This window comes from Diceros bicornis, chromosome 25, assembly GCF_020826845.1.
Source record: "Diceros bicornis minor isolate mBicDic1 chromosome 25, mDicBic1.mat.cur, whole genome shotgun sequence".
Taxonomy (NCBI): domain Eukaryota; kingdom Metazoa; phylum Chordata; class Mammalia; order Perissodactyla; family Rhinocerotidae; genus Diceros; species Diceros bicornis.
In genome coordinates, this window is record NC_080764.1 from 2,115,590 (window position 1) to 2,135,514 (window position 19,925).

A 19,925-nucleotide genomic window follows, 5' to 3' on the forward strand; every position below is an offset into this window, starting at 1 on the left:
ATTCCCTTTGTCAAAAACAACAACTAGAAGTAAGATTGGATTCATAAGTCAAAGTACTTTTCAGTCCCATCCTGGAGACCATCCTCCCTTGTCTTCTGGTTCCAGGTCTCGCTGAGTTCAGAGGGCAGCTTGTCTGCGCCTTCGCAGTTTCTGTGAACTCTTGTCCTTCTGTCTTTTTTTTTTTTTTTTTCCCTCCAACATAAACTGGACGATTAGACAGTTTTCTTTTATTCTTTCAATTCAAAGATACTGCCATGGGACGCCTAGGTCCAGGGTGATTTTGTTTTATTTTTGAGGGGTTTTCTTCAACACTCTGTTTTCACCCTAGTCTGATAATTCTTCCTGTTCTTGCCACTGTGGTGCCCCTCAGGAGCAGCCACTTCCTTAGGTTAGACGTCTGTCCTCTGTCCTCCACGCCTACAACATCTCTCTCTTTGGCTCTATTTCTTTGCTTTCCCCTATGAATTATCTCTTGGTTTAAAGATTGGTCCACATCCTTGTGTTGGTTTTCTGCAGTGACATTTCTTGTATTTGCAGCTTCCAATACGCCTCTCAATTACACTCATATTTTCGGTATCTTTGTGTTCATCTCCTATTTCACACAACAAACCTTTGGATGTTTGCCTTCATTCCGGGTTGTTCTTTCCTTTTGGTTCCTGGCTCCTGGATCACAGAAGTCACAGCCTCTCGTATCTCTTTGATATCAACAAGCAGAGGTTCTCCTGAAGTCTCATCTGTTTACTTTGGACTATTTTCAGAGCTAACTCTGCCTTTAAATCTTGAGAAAGTCTTCCTTTCCATAGATGGTGTGTATTTTTTCACAGGCTCATGTTTGAATTTTGGCTTTCATGCTTTTTTTATTCCCTTTTAAGGAGGCAGAGGCCAATCCCGGCCTGGAATGAGCCAACAGGCTCGGTGCTCTCAGTTCCTGGGGCCAGGGGAAGCCCTGCCCGCTCCAGGCTGGCCCAGAAGGCATGGTCACGTGCAGAGGCACCCAATAGGCTTCCAACTAGCAGGAGGTGGCTCCCAGCCGGGTCCTTCCCACTTGGGAGGTCAGGTTTTCTGCCTAAGCTGGGGAGGTTTATGCTCTTTTGAGAAAGAGAACTGAGTGGATAACACAGGCTCCGGCCCTCCTGCTTTCTCCTGCCCCAGGTGAGAGCTCTTCCCGCTAACTCTGCCCCTTCCAGTGAGGTTCACCCACCTCTTCTCCTTACTGTGCTGCTGGGAGTGGAGTCTGCACAGTGTGAAGGGGAGCACTCCTGGGTGGGCAGGTCTCCAACCCTGCCTGCTGGTTCTCTGATTCCTGCAGCAGTCTCCAGGTCCTGAGGTCAGGCCCAGGCACGAGGAGGAAGTCACAGGCTTTTCCTGCATTCTGGGAGGTCATCGTCAGAGGCGGGGCTCAGAGGATAAAGCAGGGCATCCCAGGAGAGTGCCTCCCACTTGCCCTGGCAATGCTCTCATGGGGATTTTATGAGACCCTCAGTCCGCGTTCCACTTTCCTTTAAGTCAGGATGCCATTGCCAGTTGCTCCTGTTTCCAAAAAAATATCTGAAATCGGAAGCTGGGCAGAGGCTGTGCAGCTAGCATAGCAAATCTGCTGCCACTTTAATCCAGAAGCCACAGTCACTTCTCTACAGACTTGGCAGAAGGAGCCAGACTCTTCCTCTCTTCTCCAAAGAGAGGAGAAGCTTGTGTCCTCGTGGCACGGACAGCCAAGGTCATGGAGAGAGGAAGCTGCAATCTCCTTCTCATCTGTTCCTTGTCCATCGGAAACCTGAAGCCACAGGGAACACGACTACACAGACCAGATGCAACCAAAGACCCAACAAAACCGAGAGAGCGGCAACTCAATCAGCACCCTGGGGCTTCCCAGCTGCATGGCACCGATGACCAGATGCACAGGAGGTTTCCCAGAAGGGGCCCAGTGTATGGCTTCATCCTGAGGCAGCCCTTGGGAGTGTGAGCACTCCAGAATATTCTGGAAGATGCCACACGAGGAAAATAATCCTTTTACCTACACAGAGACTCCCACCACCTTAAGACCCTGTGAGGTCAGCCTGGGGGCATCCTTACCCCTTCTACAGATGAGGAAACTGAGGCCCAGAGAGACTATAGTGGCTTCCACAAATTCACCTAGCCAAGTGTGCATGACAACTGTCACCCCTGTGGGGCGACCCCAAGCAGAAAGTGCAAGAACGGCAGCCCCACAACAGGGCCTGTCACGCTGGCAGGTGCGGTCATACACGATGCCTGGTAAGCCTGAGATTTATGTTCTGGTTCAGGGAGAAGACGGGTGGGGGGACCTGGTGACAGAGCTGCGCCGAGGACGACACTGGTGTCGATGCCGTCCCAGCTCCTACATCACTGGTACATCTCCAGTTTAATGGGGAGGTGACATTTAAAGTAATTGGGATTGAGACGCGGATCCTTCCATTTCATTTTTAAAGACTGATCGTTAACAAGCATCTGAGCCAAATGCCATATTTCATCCCCACTGCGGCACACAGGAGCTGTTCAGAAGGGGGCGGCTGGCGGAGCTGGGTCGGGAACAGCGGGTCACACCTGGGCACACCGAGAAGACAGAGCGCAAAGACACAACAACATGGGCACCGGTCCAGCGTGGCCAGAACCTGGGATGAGGGGCAGGCTGGTGGGTGCGGGTGGAGGGGCGCCGTGCACACAGGGTCTTACTTTTCACAGTGCTGTCTAGAAGGATCAAAGTTACCTTTGTCCTTTGTGAAAAAATAACTCACTAGGCCATGTCACTTGCAGATTATAAGGACGCATTAGAGCGACAGGAGGGAAACACGCTTTCAAGTGTTCTGCCCGCACCTTCTGCCCAAGAAGCTCACGAAACCTGGAATCAGAAAACAGAACTAAACTAAACAGCTCTCGTGGGAACTCGGGATCACTTCAGACCTGATCGGCCCTTATCAGAGGCTCGGGACGAGGACGCTCGTGCTTGGAGGATGCAAGGGCACGCTCACATCCCAGGGACCTCGTTTACTCCCGACACTTCGAGAGCACTCTCAGCACGTGGTAAGGGTGGGTGACAGGCCCTGGACAGCCCATGGCTGTGCACTTGTGTCCCCAGCATGGCGGGCCAGCTGCGAAGGGCAGTGTGGTGGTGGCAGCACAGCCACTCGCTCTAGAAGGCTGTCCCGTTCAGCGAGGTTGTTCTCTGAAGGTTCCTCGATGGGACACGTCCCACGTCTGAGGCGGGGCCCTAGCCATCCTCTAGGATTGCTGAGATTCAGGACCATTTGAAATTCTCAGATCTCAGAGCCCCCCGCCCATCAGGAAGAGCTCCTCCCAGCTTCCGCTTTGAAAGGCAGCGCACCTGTCAGACACACTCGTGGACTGTCCGGGGCTGGGCCCCGAGGGGCCACTTGGGTCCCTGGTCCCAGGGCTTCATGTGGGTGTCCACATGGGTCTCCACGTGGCCTGAGGAGCGTGGTACAAGCGCCCATTCACCTAGACAGTTACAAGGGGCACCGACACCCAGGGGTCTGGGGCAGGACTCAGAAGCAGTTTTCCAGAACATTCTGTGGCCTGTACTGTGAGCAGCATTTCTCTAGATAACCTCCAGGCCAAGGGAGTGGGTTGCCCAGAAAACATGCCCAGCACATGAGAAAGGTGTGGAGGCCTCACATCTAAGCCCAGTGTCATGGGATAGCATTAGGTTTCCCTCCCACATCTTCTGGCATTTGACTCCACTCAGGGACATGCTTCACTTCTGTGACAGGTTCAGAATCACTAGCATCATCAATAGTAAGTCATCAGAACTTTGGGAGAATGCGGACCCTGCTGGACCAGACCCCCCGGTAAGGATAGAGGACGGTCTCGGCCAGAAGGCCCCCTCCCTGCCCTGCCCTGACTGTGGGACATGGGCACCGGGCCGGCACCCACCTGAGGCGAGCATTTTCATCTATTTATTCAGCAAACACTTTTGACTTCTCCTTCTAAGCAATGACCATCTTCACAGGCCCAACTGGCACCAAAAAGCAGCCCTTCCGGGGATTCTTGTGGGGGGGGGCCACTGGCTCCCTGAGATCTGAGGGCCGTATGTCCTTTATCTCTGCATCTCCATCACCCATCTTGCAGCCAAAAAGGGACGCAGGGGCAGAGAAGCAGAGGTGGCGGGAGGGGAGGGGATCTTGCAACACCAAGGTGCTGGTCATGTGACCCAGCTGCCCTGCAGGGGCGAGGAGAAGGCCCCCCAAGATATGGACGACGGGTCAGAGCTCAGCTTCCCACACCTCATGCTGGGGCTCATCCCTGATCGTAAGCCTGACCCTGACCCCAACCCAGTCTGCTCGGCAGGCTGCTGGTCATCTCTGGCATCAGGAACGCCCCAACCCCACCACGGTGGGCTCGCCCCCTGCCCGCCGGGTTTCCCCACTGGGCACTCGTCTTCTCGTTTGAACTATTCACCATTTATGTATTTAAAATGAATCAAAGAACAACTGCTTTAAGGAAAATTGAGACTAATGCAGCACAATTACTGTAAACAGCCACCAGCGGGTAACGTCTCCCATTACGAAATTGGCCAGAAGTGCCGACAGAAATAATGTGGGCTTGGTCAAACCAATTTTTTTGTTTCGGGGCTCATTTGTGCCAAGAAAATGAAGAATGTCACTGCTCACAATACGAGCTGGTGCCGCGCTGGCCGTGCACGTTTCTGTTTACACACAGAATCTATTAAAATGCCCAGCTATTATTGTGGTGATGAATAGCCGTGATTCAAGAGAACACAGAACGGATTGCAGACAGGGATCAGAGGAATGGCTCCGTGTTCCTCATTGTTCGTGCAGGAGAAAGGATTAGTTCACCGCACAGACGGAGTGACTTCTGGGTGAGTCCCCGCCGTCCGCTCTCTCTCTCCAGACACTTTAATCCCACGACCTCCTGCACCAAAGCCTCTTGTCCTTGGGAGGACGTCGTATCTCGGAGGATCCAGATCACTCCCTGGTGCTCCTTGGAGGGCAGACAGGAGCGTCCGGCTCAGGCTGGGGGCCTCCTCGTCTCTCTCTCGGTATCCCCGCTCTTTGGGGTTTAGAAGGGAGGCGTTTCCTCTCCCTCCTGCTCCTCCCGGGTGGTTTTTCTCTCACGGGTTCTACTGCTGCGCCTCATCCCCAGCTCAGGTGCCCTTCTCCTCCGGCCACCCAGTCCACACTCTGTGCGCCATCTGGGCTCCTGCAGGGCCTGCCGTAAACACCATCCCATCAAACTTGGGTGACGGACGGCAGCCTCTGAGCCCTGCCCAAGGGGCCGCTCAGCCCCAAACCTCACAGCACAGCCGGCTCCTCCTCTGTCCCCCTGGTCCTCCCAAGGGGCAGGGGTGGCCCCGCGTCACAGACACACAGCGCAGAGCCCGGCACCCAGATCAAGAGGGACGACATTATCAAGGATTCTCCCGGGGAAAAGCAGGCCGAGCCCACATGCAGCGACTGGGGGAGTCTCCCGTTGCTCTCTGCTGGCCGGAGCCCTCAGCGGAGGACAGGAAGCTTCCATCTCATCCTGAGGAGCCCTCCTAGCCGTGGTTCAGGAGCGGGGAGCCCTGAGCAGGTGCCGGAAGCACAGTGCTCATGGGCACGCTCAGGACAGAAGGGGCTCAGCTTCATGCTCCTGCATGTGGGATTCAAACAGAAAATCTGCAGGTGAAAATCCCGTTAGTCCGTGAGAGGCAAATCTGTTATCCCTCTGTCATTACGTGGAGATGTGTAATTGTGTTATACAAGCGTCACGAACGTTCACTAATTCCCTCCTCGGGGACCCGCTGCGTCTGAGGCAGGAGCTTCTTACACGGTGCAAGTTGGACTTGCGATTTTCCAGTGGTGCCCCTTGTCCCTTCCTGAGGGCTGATGAATTCCCTAGAGCCCCAGCCCTGCTCTCTGCACCTCATCTTCAGTCCCTGCGCTCTGCTGACCTGCCTAATGTGGACGAGGAAGATGGCACCATCGTGTCTGGGGCCGTGGACCCCTGCAGGCCCATTTCCTCAACTGCATCCCAGGTCCCCAAGCAGGGGACGAGGCGTGACGCAGCCAGATCTGCTTGTCGGGTAACCGGATCAACACGGAACCCCAGTTGCCCCCTACCATCATCTCTCTGTTCCAGGTGCCTTCCCAGGAGGCAGTGTGCCACCTGGACCCAGGGACCAGCTCAGAAGATGCCCAGGTGCATCACAGGCTGTGTGTCTCTGAAACAGGAGAAGCAGGCAGCAGAGGCTGGCCCGTGGCAATGTTCACAGGAGGAAGCCCTGTCTGCTGAGGTGGGCACTCTGGGGGGCGGATGAGCCCCAGCCCTCCCCACACAGTGAGGCCAACTGGCCCAGCCACCAGCTGCGCCAGGAGGAGGATGTGGCAAATGAGCAGCCCCAGATGCCAGGCGGGCCAGGAAGGCCCTCAGCTCACAGGGTGGGCGGGGGTTCTGCTGGGGGTCCAGCACACCGGCCTGGCAGGATGATGGAAACTCCAGATGATCCTCAGGGACAGTGGTCGCCCTCCTCCCAAAGGAGACAAGGACACTTGCCAGATGGTGGCGGATTGTGGCCTCTGGTCGATAAAGCCCCAGGCCGCCTCATTCGGGGCTTGGAATCATTTTTCTTTTATTGGTTTTCAGAATGAGAAGTAGAATGGCAGCTGAAGCTCAGCCCTGCAATAAAAGCTTCTAATTGCTGGGATGGCTCATTCGAGAGCAGAGACCAACCAAACACCTCCCGGAGGCACCGCCCTCCTGGCCGGGGTGGGGCTCATCCTGCCTGCAGGAGCTCACAGCCAGCAGGGAGCCCTGCAGACCCCTGAAGCCCTGGGCTCAGGAAACGGACTAAACCTGTGTTCCTTCAGGTTGGGGACAGAGCCTGCGGCTCCCAGTGCCCAGGGGGTGGGCTGGCCTGGGCCCGGCAAAGAGGAACGCTCAGAACACGCCGGCTGCTGTGATGGATGGACCGCAAGATGGTGGACGGGAGAGAAGGCCTCCAGCTGTGACAAGAGCGAGGCCGGTCAAGGAGACGTGACAAACTGCACCCAGAGTTCCCCCAAGTCCTGGAGTTGAGGGCGAAGGAGCGCCTTGCCACCTTGAGCAGGAAGGGAGCTATGTTCCCAGCAAAAGACAAAGTGGGAGGACTCACAAGGGGAATGGAACCTGGGGACATGTGACCCCCAGGCGCTGCAGAGGTCCTAATGCCGCCAGCATCAGAAAGGCTGCAGGAATTTCTGGGTGACCCATGGGCCTTGGAGAGGAGCCCCAGAGCCCGGGATTGGCTGTGCTCTGGGGAGGGAGACGAACTTCAGGCTTCCTGGTGGGTGCTCCGATTGGGGCAAATATAGGGTGCACAGTAGGGCCTGCACAGATCGGCTACACCACCTCCTCCCCTCATCGCTCGTGTGGTCAGCCACCCGGCGGAGGATTGCACTTGACTTCCCTCCAGACCACAGTCACCACCCTCCCTGCTCAGGGGCCTCCAAACAGCCCCACATGGACATTGGGAGCTCCACCACACTGGCCTCCCTCTGTCCTCAATGAGCCCTGGCCCCTCTGACCTCTGACGGCCGCTGCCGCGTGGCTCTGCCTGCTGTGTGCAGGCCGGGAAGTGGCACGGGCATCCACGGGAGTAATCAGGCTGGGAATCACGAGTCCATCCTGACACCCACCTCTCCCCACTCCCCGTGCCACACTGTCCGTCACCCTGTCCCCTCACATACCCTGCAGACCCAGCGGTCTCTCTGCTCCTGCTGGGCCCACCTGCTGGGACCACCGTGTCTCATCTGCAGCCCTGCCCTGTCCTGGCAGAGTGACCTCAACTCCATGGCCCAAGCTGGCCTCACAAAGGCAAAGCCCGCTGTGTCACTCCCCAAGTCACTCTGTGGCCCGCAGTGCGCTCAGAATGGACTCCAGCATCTTCCATGCAGCCCCCGGGCCCTGCCTCACTCACTCTGGTGATGTCCCGGCCTCCTGAACTCGTAAGAAGCCAGGATCTCTCAGGGGCCGGCCGTGGGACGGGGCCTGGGTGGACCCTCTCTCCCGACCATCTCCTGCCTGATTCGGCTCAGCCGCCCCTCCCTGAAGCCTGTGCCCGACGATCCATGTGAGGCTCCACGAGGTGGGGCTGGTGTCCATCTCGTGAGTTCCTGGACGTCCCCAACAGCAACCAGAGTGACCCACAGATTGCAAGGGCTTCATCAATACGGGGGAAGGAAACCACGTGGAAGGAATGCTGAATCAAGCCCCAAACCTGGAAATTTCTGTGGAGTCTCCTGGGATTATTTTTCCTTTTTGCTTTCCTGGGAATTCATCAGGTTAGTTCACGGCTTGATTTCCTATGCATTTGGAATTTACCCACAACCATTCTGGAAGCATCTTCTATTGACCCCTCCCTTGGGGAAGCTCCTCCATGGAGACCCTCCCCTGCTGCAGTGGGCTGTGCTGGGGGCTGCTCCACGGCTGTCCGGGGCTCCCTTCCTCCTCATCTTCCTGAGGATGGGCGCACAGGATCAAGAGTGGGGCGCACCCGTGGGAGAGCACATTCTCCCTCCACCCCGGACGTGTGGTCCCCACAGTTATGGAACTCTGGGACGGCAATCTCCCTTCTCCCCGATGGACTGCTCCTCTAACTGTGAAATCCCCGTTCAGCCATCTCCCTTCACCCCTGATGGCCCACCCAGCTGGTGTGGGATTCCAGGGCAAGGGTCACACTCTGGCCTCTGGTGCTGCTGTTTTCTGGCTTTGAGCGATTCAGCTGGGCAGCCAGAGGCACTCTGAGGTCTGAGTCTTTGTACGTGACCTATTTTTTTCCCTCTGAGTTTTTAGAATTTTTTTTTTTTTTCATCTCCAGCGGCCTGAAATCTCATGCTGATCCGCCTGAGGATGGTCTTTATTCACTCATTTCCGGCCCTTGGTGAGCGCTCACATGGGAAGTCCACGTCGCTGAGTTCTGTAAATTTTTTTTAGAAAATATTTCTTTGATAATTTCTTCTTCATTTTTCTCTATTTTTGGATCTTAGATTCTTCAGGCCTTGGAATTGATCTTCTATTTTTCCCTTTCCTATTTCCTACTTCTTTTCAACAATTCTACTCTCTGGCTTTCTGATGTTTCCTTAATTTTACATCCCAAACATCCTACCAGATTTTTAACAAATTCTGTTACACACGCACACACACATATGTAATTTCCAAAAGTGTTTTGTCTCCCCAACGCTCCTTTAATTCTAGTGAGCTCCGGCCGTGTAACAAACGGTGCTCCAAATCAGCAGCTTAGAACAACCATGATAGTCTCTCTGTTCACAAATCTGGGACTCCGGGGGCTGGGGTGACACCTCTCCTTTGCTTTCTGGGATGCCTGGGCCTGGCGGGATGATGCGGTCAGTGGGGGACAGGATGGCGGGGGGCTGGCCGGCACCTCTCTCTCCTCATGTGGCCCCGGGGCTCTCCTTGTGCTCCTCGGCACAGCAGCCTCAGGGGGATGCAACATCCTACGTGGGGCTGGGGTCTGGGATCCAGTGTTCCAGAGCTTCCTGGAGGTCCCCACAGGTCCCCACCACACCATTCTAGTAGTCAAGCGAGTGACGAAGGCCGGCCGCGAGTGAGGGGAACTGGATGCCCCCTCCCAGAAGGAGCAGAGTACGTGTGTCCACCTCCAGCTGCCCACGTCCTCCTGTGTCCTGGCACAGCCTCTCACGCCTCGTGCTGCGTGTTGGTTTCATTGTGCTTGTCTGTCCGTCTGTCTGTGCTCCTTCTCTTCTGTCCTCCGCTGTGCTCCTGTCTCTCCAAGGTCCCGGGTCGTTTTACTTCTGGTGTGTTTCTGCCTCTCTCCTCGGTGATCCTTTGCCTTCTACCCGTGTGGAGAGCATGGTGCTCGAGAACCGAGGGGCAGATGGTGGGCTTCACAGAAGCTTCTGGACCCCAATGCACAATACCCAGGTTTGTGCTTTGGGCTTGGTAAGTTAGGTAGGCTCCCCCTAAATTCACCAGATCCACCCAGAACCTCAGAATGTAACCCTATTTGGAAAGTGAGTTTTTTAAGATGTAATTAGCTAAGGATCTTGAAAAGAAATTACGCTTGATTTAGGGTGGACTCCAAATACAATGACTGGTGTCTGTATAGGAGGAACGAGAGGGAGATTCGCAGGCCAGGGAAGATGGCCACGTGATGGCAGAGACTGGAGTGATGCAGCCACAAGCCCAGGAGCCCTGGAGGCCCCAGAAGCTGGAAGGGGCAGGAAGCGTCCTCCCCTAGAGCCTCTGGAGGGAGCACAGCACTGCAGACACTTTGATTTTGGATTTCTGGCCTCCGGAACTGAGAGGAATGAATTTTTGTTGCTGAAGCCACCAAGTGTGTGGTCACTTGTTATGGCGGCCACAGCAAACTCGCGCAGTAAGTTCCCCAGAAAGAAGCCCCCGTGTCCTGACCGAGGCCTCCAGGAGCTGAGAGGGTCTCACAGCGCAGGACTTCAGTTTTCACCCAGTATCCTGGTTTCCAGGAAGTCCCTCCACCCTTGGCGTTAGTGTTACAAGATCCAGAGTCCCTCAGCTGTGATTCTTCTCTGGCACGAGGCTCAGGGAGCGCTCAGCAAGAATAAGGGACACGAAACCCATCAGAGGCCTTCACGTCGCGTGGCTCAGTCCACACTGAGCACCGACCTCCAGAACCAGCTGGCAGGCTGGAGCAGGGCCACCCAGCCACGTCGGCAGCCAGGTTATGACCAGATGTGAGAAGTGAAGGTGCTGACCAGCAGGCCGCTGGCTGGGCCGCGGGCACCAAGCAGACCTGGGCGCTCCCTTCCTCTAACGGAGACCCCTGGGGAGCCATCCACGTCTCGCCTTGGCGTGCTCCTGGGACGCCTGGGCCGAGGTAGAATCTGGACGTCCAGGCGCAAACACGATCAGAGGGAGCTGCTGTTCGGGCCTCCTCCCGGAGTCTCCGCTCTCGGGGAAGCATGCTTTGGTGTAAAGAGCTTCCATGAGACCCAGGTTCCTGAACAGAACTGTACAGACATCCCACTGCACGCTCCTTGCCCCCCACAATGGGGTGCTCGTGCACTACAGTATCCAAATGCGGTGTTTCATAGCTAATTTGAAAAATGGATTTTAATCTGGCTGTTTTATTCTGATTTAGGAGATGCTACAGTAGCTCACAGTGGAGCATCTTGCAACATATAAAGGTTACAAACTGTGGCCGAGTGAGCACAGATCACAATACTCCTGAACACCACTAACACGTGCGGTGTGCAGCCCCAGCTGGCTAACCTCTGCGGGGAGAGGCGGTGAGTTGGCAGGAAGACGTTCTGCTTGCTGTGTGGGCCCAAACTCCCCACTTCCGACCTCCAGCCTTTTCCTTCCCTCTTCTGCCTGCTCAGGGAGACCTGCTGTGAGGGGCAGAGTCGGCCTGGCAGAGCTGAGCGGTGGAAAGCTGCAGGGGTGACCATCAGCTCACAGCCTGGCTCCAGTGAGCAGGACCCCTCGTGGGGGTGCCTAAGAGGGGATGCTGCTTTTGACCTTGGGGAGAGCCTGCAATGTCCACTCTGGTCACTTTGCCCAGTGCAGACCAAAGTCCACAGGGCAGGACAGAGCGAGAAAGCAGTGCCTTGAAAACCACCACAGATGCCAGGTCCTCCTCCGAGTACCCCCTGGACAGGAGGTTTCCAGCTTGTCATCACTGCATACGATCATAACTGTACCTTGCGCTGTGACCGTGGGCGTGAGTGGTCACCCTGTCACACGGACACACTCAAACATTCTCATTCTACTGCCTCCTCCTTCTTTTAAATGCTGATCATGACCCACTGAATTAATTTCACGACGCACTAATGGGGTGACGACCTGCACTTGGAAAAGCAGTGATCTAGGAAACGCAAACTGCAGCTCATGTCCGCGGCCTGGATTCAGGTGATGAGTTGATCAGTCGATCCACACATTTATGCAGGCCTGGGGTGGGGAGTGGGGTTGGGGACCATAAGGCCCAGTGCCTGCCCTCAAGCAGCTGACAGTCTGGTGGGAAACACGGGGACGGGGTGACTGCCACTTCCAGCCGTGGCTGTGGCTGCAGGGGGCTGGGCTGAGAATGGGCAGCTGGGTTGGAATTGGCAATCACGGGGCCCATCACATGAGTCTCTTAAAGCCCACTTCACAGAAGACCAATTTACGGTAAAATGTGAAACCCTGCAGTGCTAATCTAGAAGAGAATCCGGATGCCATCATGCAAGTGGGATTACGTGTTCCAACTATGTGGTGTTGGGGTCCAGAGCTCAGCTCACCTTACAAGGAAGCTTTTAAAGCAGGTCACCAAGGGCTGAGGTTCTTTTAGAGCCAGAGCCCCTCTGCAGACTCTTGGGAAGATAAAGGAGCCCCCCGGGTCCCCTGGAGTCATCACACAGCCACTTAACTGGATCTGTCAAGGTGTGAAATATGACACCACGGGCCATTGCGTAGGACAAAGGTGGCGGAGCTCCCTGCACATGCTCCGCCCACTGAAAGCAGGGCAGTACCTCCACGTGTGGGTGCTGTCCCCTCCAGGGGAGTTGAGGACCCCCAGAGGAAGCCCCTCTCCCTGATGTGCTCGGGGGCTGCAGCTTCCTTCCTGCGCCTGGACCACGGGCTTCTCCCGCGGTACCTGGGCCAGCAGACACACCCGCCTGTGCACCTGTCACAGTGCCAGGTGCCCTCTGGGGCGGGCAGGTCAGAGAATGTGTCTTCTGAGCCAGGAGACACGTGGGGCTCAGGCAAAGTCAGGGCCAGCCTCTGAGCTGGGCAGACCCAGCAGATGGAACCCGCCCCCCTCCAAAGCCTCCTGACCACCAGGCCATCTGTGTCACCAACCTCTCCCGGCTGCAGTTTGCACGGCTCTTAAGCCAAGATGATTGTCCGAGCTCGCAGGCCTGCGGGGCCAAATGGGAGGAGGGTCTGCACCAGCCTCAGCAAGGTTCTCTGAGTGGGTTAAGGAACTGAGGGGCAGTCGGGGGTGGGGGGGCTGGGCCTGCAGAAGGGGCCGCAGGACAGGGTGGTTGGTGCCCCTGCCCCACGCAGCCATCCCCACGGATCTTGCGAGGGTCGTGGGGGAGAGTGCAGGGAGCCGAGTGCAGGGAGCTGGGAAGGTTCGCGGGCTTGATGAGACGAGAAGCCCCACTCGCCTGTGAGAACACATGCGGGGCCTCAAGTGCAGCCTGACCACCCCGCCGTACCCCTAGGCACACGGCCACCTTGAGATAGTGGGGGACACCGAGGCCAAAGAAGGACAGTGACCTGTCCGTGGCCCCGCAAGGCCTCAGAGGCCTCGTCAGGACAAAGGTTTCCTAACCTCCAGGCCTGTGTCCTTGTAGGGACCACAGTATGCCTAGGTGCTCGGTACATCAGCACCCGTCTGGGCTCTCATGTGGGAGTGGAAGGCTTTCCCCGGCTGGAAAACACGACAAGTTTGCAAAGGGACACTGCAGTGGGCAGGCGGTCTGGCGCCTACCCACCAGGCCTCGCCTCCTCTGGGTGTTCATTCAAAAGACTCCTGCACGCAGGGCTGCCCTGGGCCCTGCTGGGCGTCCACACACTGACCCTCAGGTCCCACGGATCTGGGGATGGCGGCCCCAGCCAACCAGGGGTCTGCTTGTCCCCAGGTCTCCCTCTTTCCAGAACAGCACACAGACGGGAACCTAGAAGGCTCAGCCGCCTCCTAGATGCTGGTGGAGGTGGCAGCCACACCTCAGAAGCCCGCCCACCCCCTCGGAGTGTGAGGCAAGTGGCAGGCAAGGAGCTCGCAGATCCCAGCACACTTCACAGGTGTGAGGACAGGATCACTGACTTCCGTGTTGAACACGGGAAAACAAGCACAGCTGACGGTTCAGACAGGTGCGCGGGGCGGCGGCAACACCTGGCGGGCCGGGGGACGGCCCACTCCAGCCCGCCGTCAATGCTCCGCACGGACGGCCAGCCGCGCTTGGGGTGGGCGCTCCCAGGCCAGGCCCAGGCCTTTGAAGGAGAGGCTGTTGAAAAGGCTGAATTGTCCAAATTCCCACCAACACAACAGGCCTTCAAGAAATCCGATGGCCGGCCCGGCCTGCCTCATGTCTTTACAGTAGAAAGTAAACCAACCTGCCCCCACACTGCTCCCCAACAACCGGGAGGTGGAGCGGGCAAAGGGGCTGTGAGGCCCACCTCTGAGACCACTCTTCTGAAGGCCGGTTCCTCAAGGCTCTCGCTGCGATAGGAGCAGCCTAGGGAGCCGGCGCTGCCCTGCCGGGACCAAGTTCACAAGGATGGGCACTAGGCGCTCTGGAGGCCAAGTCCAGGGGGCCGCCTCCACTTCCCACTGGCAGATTGTCGTCCCTAGTCCAGGCTCTTCCTCGTGAGGCTAATACAGAAAGCCGAGGACTGGAGCAGGCTATGATCTCCTGACCATGAGCCCCACCTCAACGCCATGGGAATGTTAAGTCAGGGAGATCTGGGGCCCTTGTGGAAGGTTCTGGAAAGCCCTGCTGGCGTCTGAGTCTCCTCCAGGAATTACACAGAGAGGTGGGGCCACGGCCCCCCGGGACCAGGGGAAAATCCACCGGTGATTACCGCCTTCCTGCACCAACAGCCTCTTTGTGAGAACTCAGAGGGGCTGTTTTAGCAATTTTTTCAAGAGGCCAATCTGATGTCGCTGCTCCAAGGAAAGCCCGAGATCGCCTGGTCCCAGAGCATATTCTGAGAGTGGGGAGGAGGTTGGGGAGGAGGTTGGGGAGGGCGGGGGGGCTGGTGGCCTCTCCACAGGAGGAAGCCAGCGACCAGCTTCCAGCTGTCCCTGTCATCACAGGCGTGGGGTCCACCTCCCCTCCTGTGCTCCGTGCCCCCCCGAGGCCCACTGACCCTCCCGGTGCTCCCACGGGAAAGCAAAGGGAGCCAGGTACCTACCGTGGTGGTCTTTATCCGGCCCCCAGGCTGCGTGCACGTCCAGCCTGACCGATTGATTAACAAGTCACAGCCTTCCCCCTCCAGACAAGGGAGCATGTCACACCACTGCTTCGTTCTGATAATGCGCGCTGTGGGGAGAAGAGAGAGCGGTCAGCCACCTGGGACACGGGACGACTCCTAGTGCTGGGTCTTGGCGCCAGGCATCAGGGACAGGAAGGCCCGGGGCCAGTGCCTGGTGTCAGTCGGGGTGGCCTGGCCAGGCTGCTGCTCCCCCCTCGTCTCCCAGTTGAGTGCTCGCTGCCCAAGTCCGGCTCTGCTGCTGGCCACTCAGCAAGCAGTAACTGAGGGCATTGCAGACAGCTTGGAGGAGCAGCCACGGCCCGTTCCTGGAGGGGACAACTTAGTTCTCTCCTATGTCTGGATTCTACTTGACAACCAGAGAAGGACAACAGGAGGGGTGCCCCCGGTCAGGGTACCCCTCAGACGTGACAAGGGTGGCCCACGCGTAGGCTGGGATCCGGGGGCCTGGGGTCAGCGCTAGGAGTGAGGTCCCCAGGAAGTGTGCAGCCCAGGCCACCATCAGGCTGACTCTCTAGTGGGTCTTACAGTGACCACGGCCCTCCCCGGGGCTGACCTGAGGCCGCTCCAGTGCCAGCGACCTCAGGACCCAAAGACTAAGGACCCTGAGTTCCTGTCATCACCCCAGCGGAGGGAGGTGCAGTCACAGGAGCAGGGAGACCCCAGGGAGCCCCTGATTAGCACAGTGACTCCCACCCAATCTCTTCTAGGCAAGAGACAGCTGAGCTTCTCTGCTCCTGGAAACCCACCCCCAGCCTGTGGCTGTAGGTGATGGGTGGCCTGGAGACTCCTCTCTGACGGAAAACCCTAGAAGCAGGGAATTCATAATGACATAAATGTGGATTGTATGCACCTAAGTGTCATTAAACGAATCTCAAAAGAACCACTGGCGGTTTTTTGAATTAGGACAGAATGTACGTAATTCTAATCGCACACATGACTGTGTTGGCCGCACTTGTATAAAATCGGGATCCGTAAAAATGGAGGGTATTCCAGTTGGAAAGCCTGGGCATTCAGATCAAACGCCAACCATCTGCCAGATGTCATTTTACTTCAAAGTGAAGTTATCAACACGCATGCTCACACACACTGGATCCTACCCCGACTCTGGCCCCCGTGTTGGAGACTGCAGGAAACCTAGGATCTCAGAGGAAAAGGAGAGTTAAAGGCTAGATTCCAGGTCACGAGAGAACAGACGTGTCCTCACGAACTGGCCCCGAGCTCACTGAGTCAACAACGCGGCCGCAGGATGTAAGGCCACTGACCGCAGCCCTCACTCTGCACCAGAGCTGGGGGCCGTGCAGATCCCCATTTTCCACCCCTCGTCCACGCCCAGCTCTCAGGACCTGCTCCCTCTTCCGGTGGGGCTTGAACTCAAGCCGGTTTGGAGGCAGTTGCATCCCGTTCTCCCTGCTGGAATTCCCACTTCCCGGGAATTGAGGTTCTGAGTCCCCTCTGGCCCCGCAAAGCAGAGAACCGGCATCTCAGCTGCAGCCTCGCTGGCCAGCCTGGTAGGGCGGGGAGGGTCCACTGCCCCCACACAAGGTGTGGCTCAGAGGCCCCTCAGCTTCCCCAGCGCCTTTCTCCGGGGCCTTCTCTTCCATTTCATCTTTTTTACTTTATTTAAATAAATCCAAGGACCCCAATGTACATCACCTAGAAGTGTTGTCCACATAAACAGTTGGTACGCAAACACGTGTGTGTATGCACACGTGTGTTCAGATGCGGCATCCACCTGACGGGGGAGGCCAGCTCCACGGGCGTGCTCTTGGGCAGCGTACACGGCCCTGCGCTAAGTGCTAGTGCCAGGTAACGCGATGCTCTTCCCAAATCTTGAGATTCTTAATAGTTTCTAAGAGTCCCTGCATCTCCATGTTGTGTGGGGCCCCCCAGTTACATAGCCAGCCCCGCAGGCAGTGACTGTCCCTGCAGGAGTGGTGGGTAAATGGCCACAGGGGACCTGGGAGAGAGCTCACCCCAGCGAGGGCGTGGGCCTCGGAGCCATTCCAGGGGAGGCGGATTTGGGAAGTCTCAACAAAGGGGTGGACCTGGGAGGCAATTTGGAAAATGGGCTAAGGATGGTGGCAGCCCAGGTGACTGGCGTCTCGTTGCCGATTCTGACAAACCGTTATGAGCCACCGGAAGAACTGGAGGGAGCACAGCAGAGAAGAGTCCTGGGGTCAATTAGTTATGCCTGCCATGGGCACAGTGAAGGGCCCTGTGGGTAGTGTGCTGCCACCTCGGCCCCCCCATGCATCTTTCTATCCACAGCCAGTGAGGTGGGTTGTCCAAAAGCTAGTCATCCTGAGACCAGCTCCCTTCTAGGTCATGCTGTGGATGGAAATGTGTCCCTCCAAGTCGAGCTCTAACCCTCTGTGGGACTGTATTTGGAGACAAGACCTTTACAGAAATAATTAAGGTTAAATGAGGTCGTGAGGGTGGGGTCCTCATCCGATAGGATTAGTGTCCTTATAAGAGGAGACATCACAGAGCTCTCTCTCTCTCTCTCCATCATGCGAGGACGAGAGAGAGGCCGGCTGTCTGTAAGCCAGGAGATCCCTCACCAGAAACCAAATCAGCCAGCATCCTCATATCAACCTTCCAGCCTCCAGAACTGTGAGAAAATAATGTCTGTGGTTTAAGCCTTCTAGCTGGTGGTATTTTGTCACTGCAGCCAGAGCTAAGACAGCCAGGGAGACCCCAGGACTCGGACACGTCCCTCATTCAACGGAGAAGTCGGTGTGGGAAAATACTCCAGCCGAGAGAAGGGCTCCCCACGGGAGGGCGGAGAGAAACCTATTCTGCTCTCAGACTCTCATGGGGACAGGGCATCTCCTGGCTGCCCTGGAAGTGTCTCCATGATGAAGAGCCACCGCGGGCTGACGTTTCCCGAGCTGGCTCTGAGAGAAGCCCCCTCCATGCTTCCATCAAGCCCTCCCAGGACCGGGGGAGTGACAAGCCCGCTGCGTTTACCAGCATGCCTCCCTCGGGCCCCTTTTCCTCGTCTGCTCATTATTCCTGCAGAAGTCCCCACAGCCGCCCCACCGTCCCCGATGCACCATTTTGGCGACAGTAAAAGATGCCACAAAAACCTCATTGGGCACCAGTGAGTACAAACCTTAACCCATGAAGAAGCTACAGGATTGAAATGCATCCCCCAATGCCTGGAAACCCTATGTGCAATGCCTGAGTGAAGGTCCTGATGAATTAAAGGGCAGGGGTGTCCCCGGATCAACCAGCAGGAAAAGGAAGCTCTGGAGGCAGGGAGGCCGAGAACCAGCATAGCCTGCCAGACTGCCAGAGGGGCCGAGTCATTTGGAATGGGACAGCACAGACCAGGCGGCCAGGACAGCACGGGCAACGCCAGAGGTCAGGTCCTGATGCCCGCACCATGCTGGCTGGTCTGCAGGACACACTGCGACATAGCCAGACACCAGAGTTAGCATGGCCGCCTGAAGGGACAGACGCCTGGGTTCAAATCCTGCACTAGGGGATGCCAGCCGGGGGACCTCGACCAAGCAGTGCTCACCCCGTGGGCTTGGTCCTCCCCAGGAAGCGTGGTGCCCAGGGGGACAGAGGAGAAGGTGCAGGCCGGAATGCCCAGCACAGGGCTCGGCTGGTCAGTGCTCACAAACACACACCTCTCATGGTCAGGCTATTTGCGGTCACTCGGACTAGAGGCTGGGGCGGTTGATGGACCCTGGGGGAGACAAGCCAGCCCGCTGCACGCCCACCCTCTGTTCCACTCAGGCCAGTTCACTTTCCTGGAAGCACACGTGGGCTGCTGCTTCCTCCCCTCTCCCTCCCCTTCCTGCTCCTCACACACTCAGCTCTAAGAGCTGGGAAGACGGGGGCACGTGGCCCTGCTGTCACCAGGACAGAGCCCAATAATATGATGTGTCAGCATATGGGATGGTGCTGAGGGTCAGGAAGAGGGAGAAAGGCGTGAGGGGGCGGGGTCCTGATGGCCTTAGTTTGGGGGGGGACGCATCCTGCCCATGCTGCAGCCACATGTGTACACACGTGTGCACATGCACAGGAATGCAGGAGTCACACAAATGCATGTGTGCAGGCACACACTTACGAACACACACATGCAAACATACGTGCACACACCCACATGTGCAAACAGCACACACATGCACAGACAGGTACACACATATGCATTCACAGGTACATACACTGACAAGCAGACACACCGAGTTACTGACCACTGCCCGTCCTCCACCCAGCAGTGGCCTGGGCGTGCCGGGTGCCAGCCCAGCCGAGGGCACTGGCTGGCGGCACTGAGCATACAATGCCTCTTGTTTGCCGGGGGAGCTCGGCTCACTTGGCCCGGCCCACTTCCTGCTGAGGCAGTCGGAGGCATCGTGCTGGGCCACCACGTCCCGGGGACAAAGGGGCCTTTCATGCCACATGTCACAACTTCATCTCCTCTGGCCCCCGACATACAGGCTGGGGAGGGCATCTGTCAAGGGCTGCCAGTGCCCGGGGGTGTGAGTGACGGTTGCTGACGGCTGGGCTCTGGAACAGTTGTCACAGTCTGTCCACGTGCCACAATCATGGAGGGCTCCTCAGCCCAAGGCAAGTCAGGGACACGGGGTCCCATTCATGACCACATCCCCAGTGCCTGCCCCTGGGTCTGGGGGTGAGCAGGTTTGTCCAGACTGGACCTCAGGGCCCCAGATGGACTGGCTCTGTGAGTCCTGAGCCTTTAACAGGGCAGTGAAGCCCCTGGACTCGGCCCAGCCTGGCCTTGGGGTAGCCCCACTCCCTCCACCTTACACACGTCCCCAGAGATGCCACCAGGACCCAGCAGGTGCCCCTCCACCCCCAGCCAGGGTCATCACAGCACATGAGCACACACACGTCCACACACGTGCACACGCAGACACAGTGTGCAGTTCTGTGACTTGCTGCCAACCTTGCGCGTCCATGGTATCGGCCTGCAGGGTCCCCCACTGCCCGTT

At 57.3% G+C, this 19,925-nt stretch overlaps 1 protein-coding gene across 2 annotated transcripts in view; it reads right to left on the minus strand.

Moving 5' to 3' along the window:
- The window catches only part of TAFA5 (TAFA chemokine like family member 5), a 260,582-nt gene that overhangs the window by 27,627 nt on the left and 213,030 nt on the right, over positions 1-19,925 (minus strand). For both annotated transcript variants that reach the window (XM_058568125.1, XM_058568126.1), the window contains exon 3: positions 14,878-15,005. In XM_058568125.1, coding sequence (XP_058424108.1) covers positions 14,878-15,005 — 128 coding nt within the window. The remainder of the gene's footprint in view (positions 1-14,877; positions 15,006-19,925) is intronic.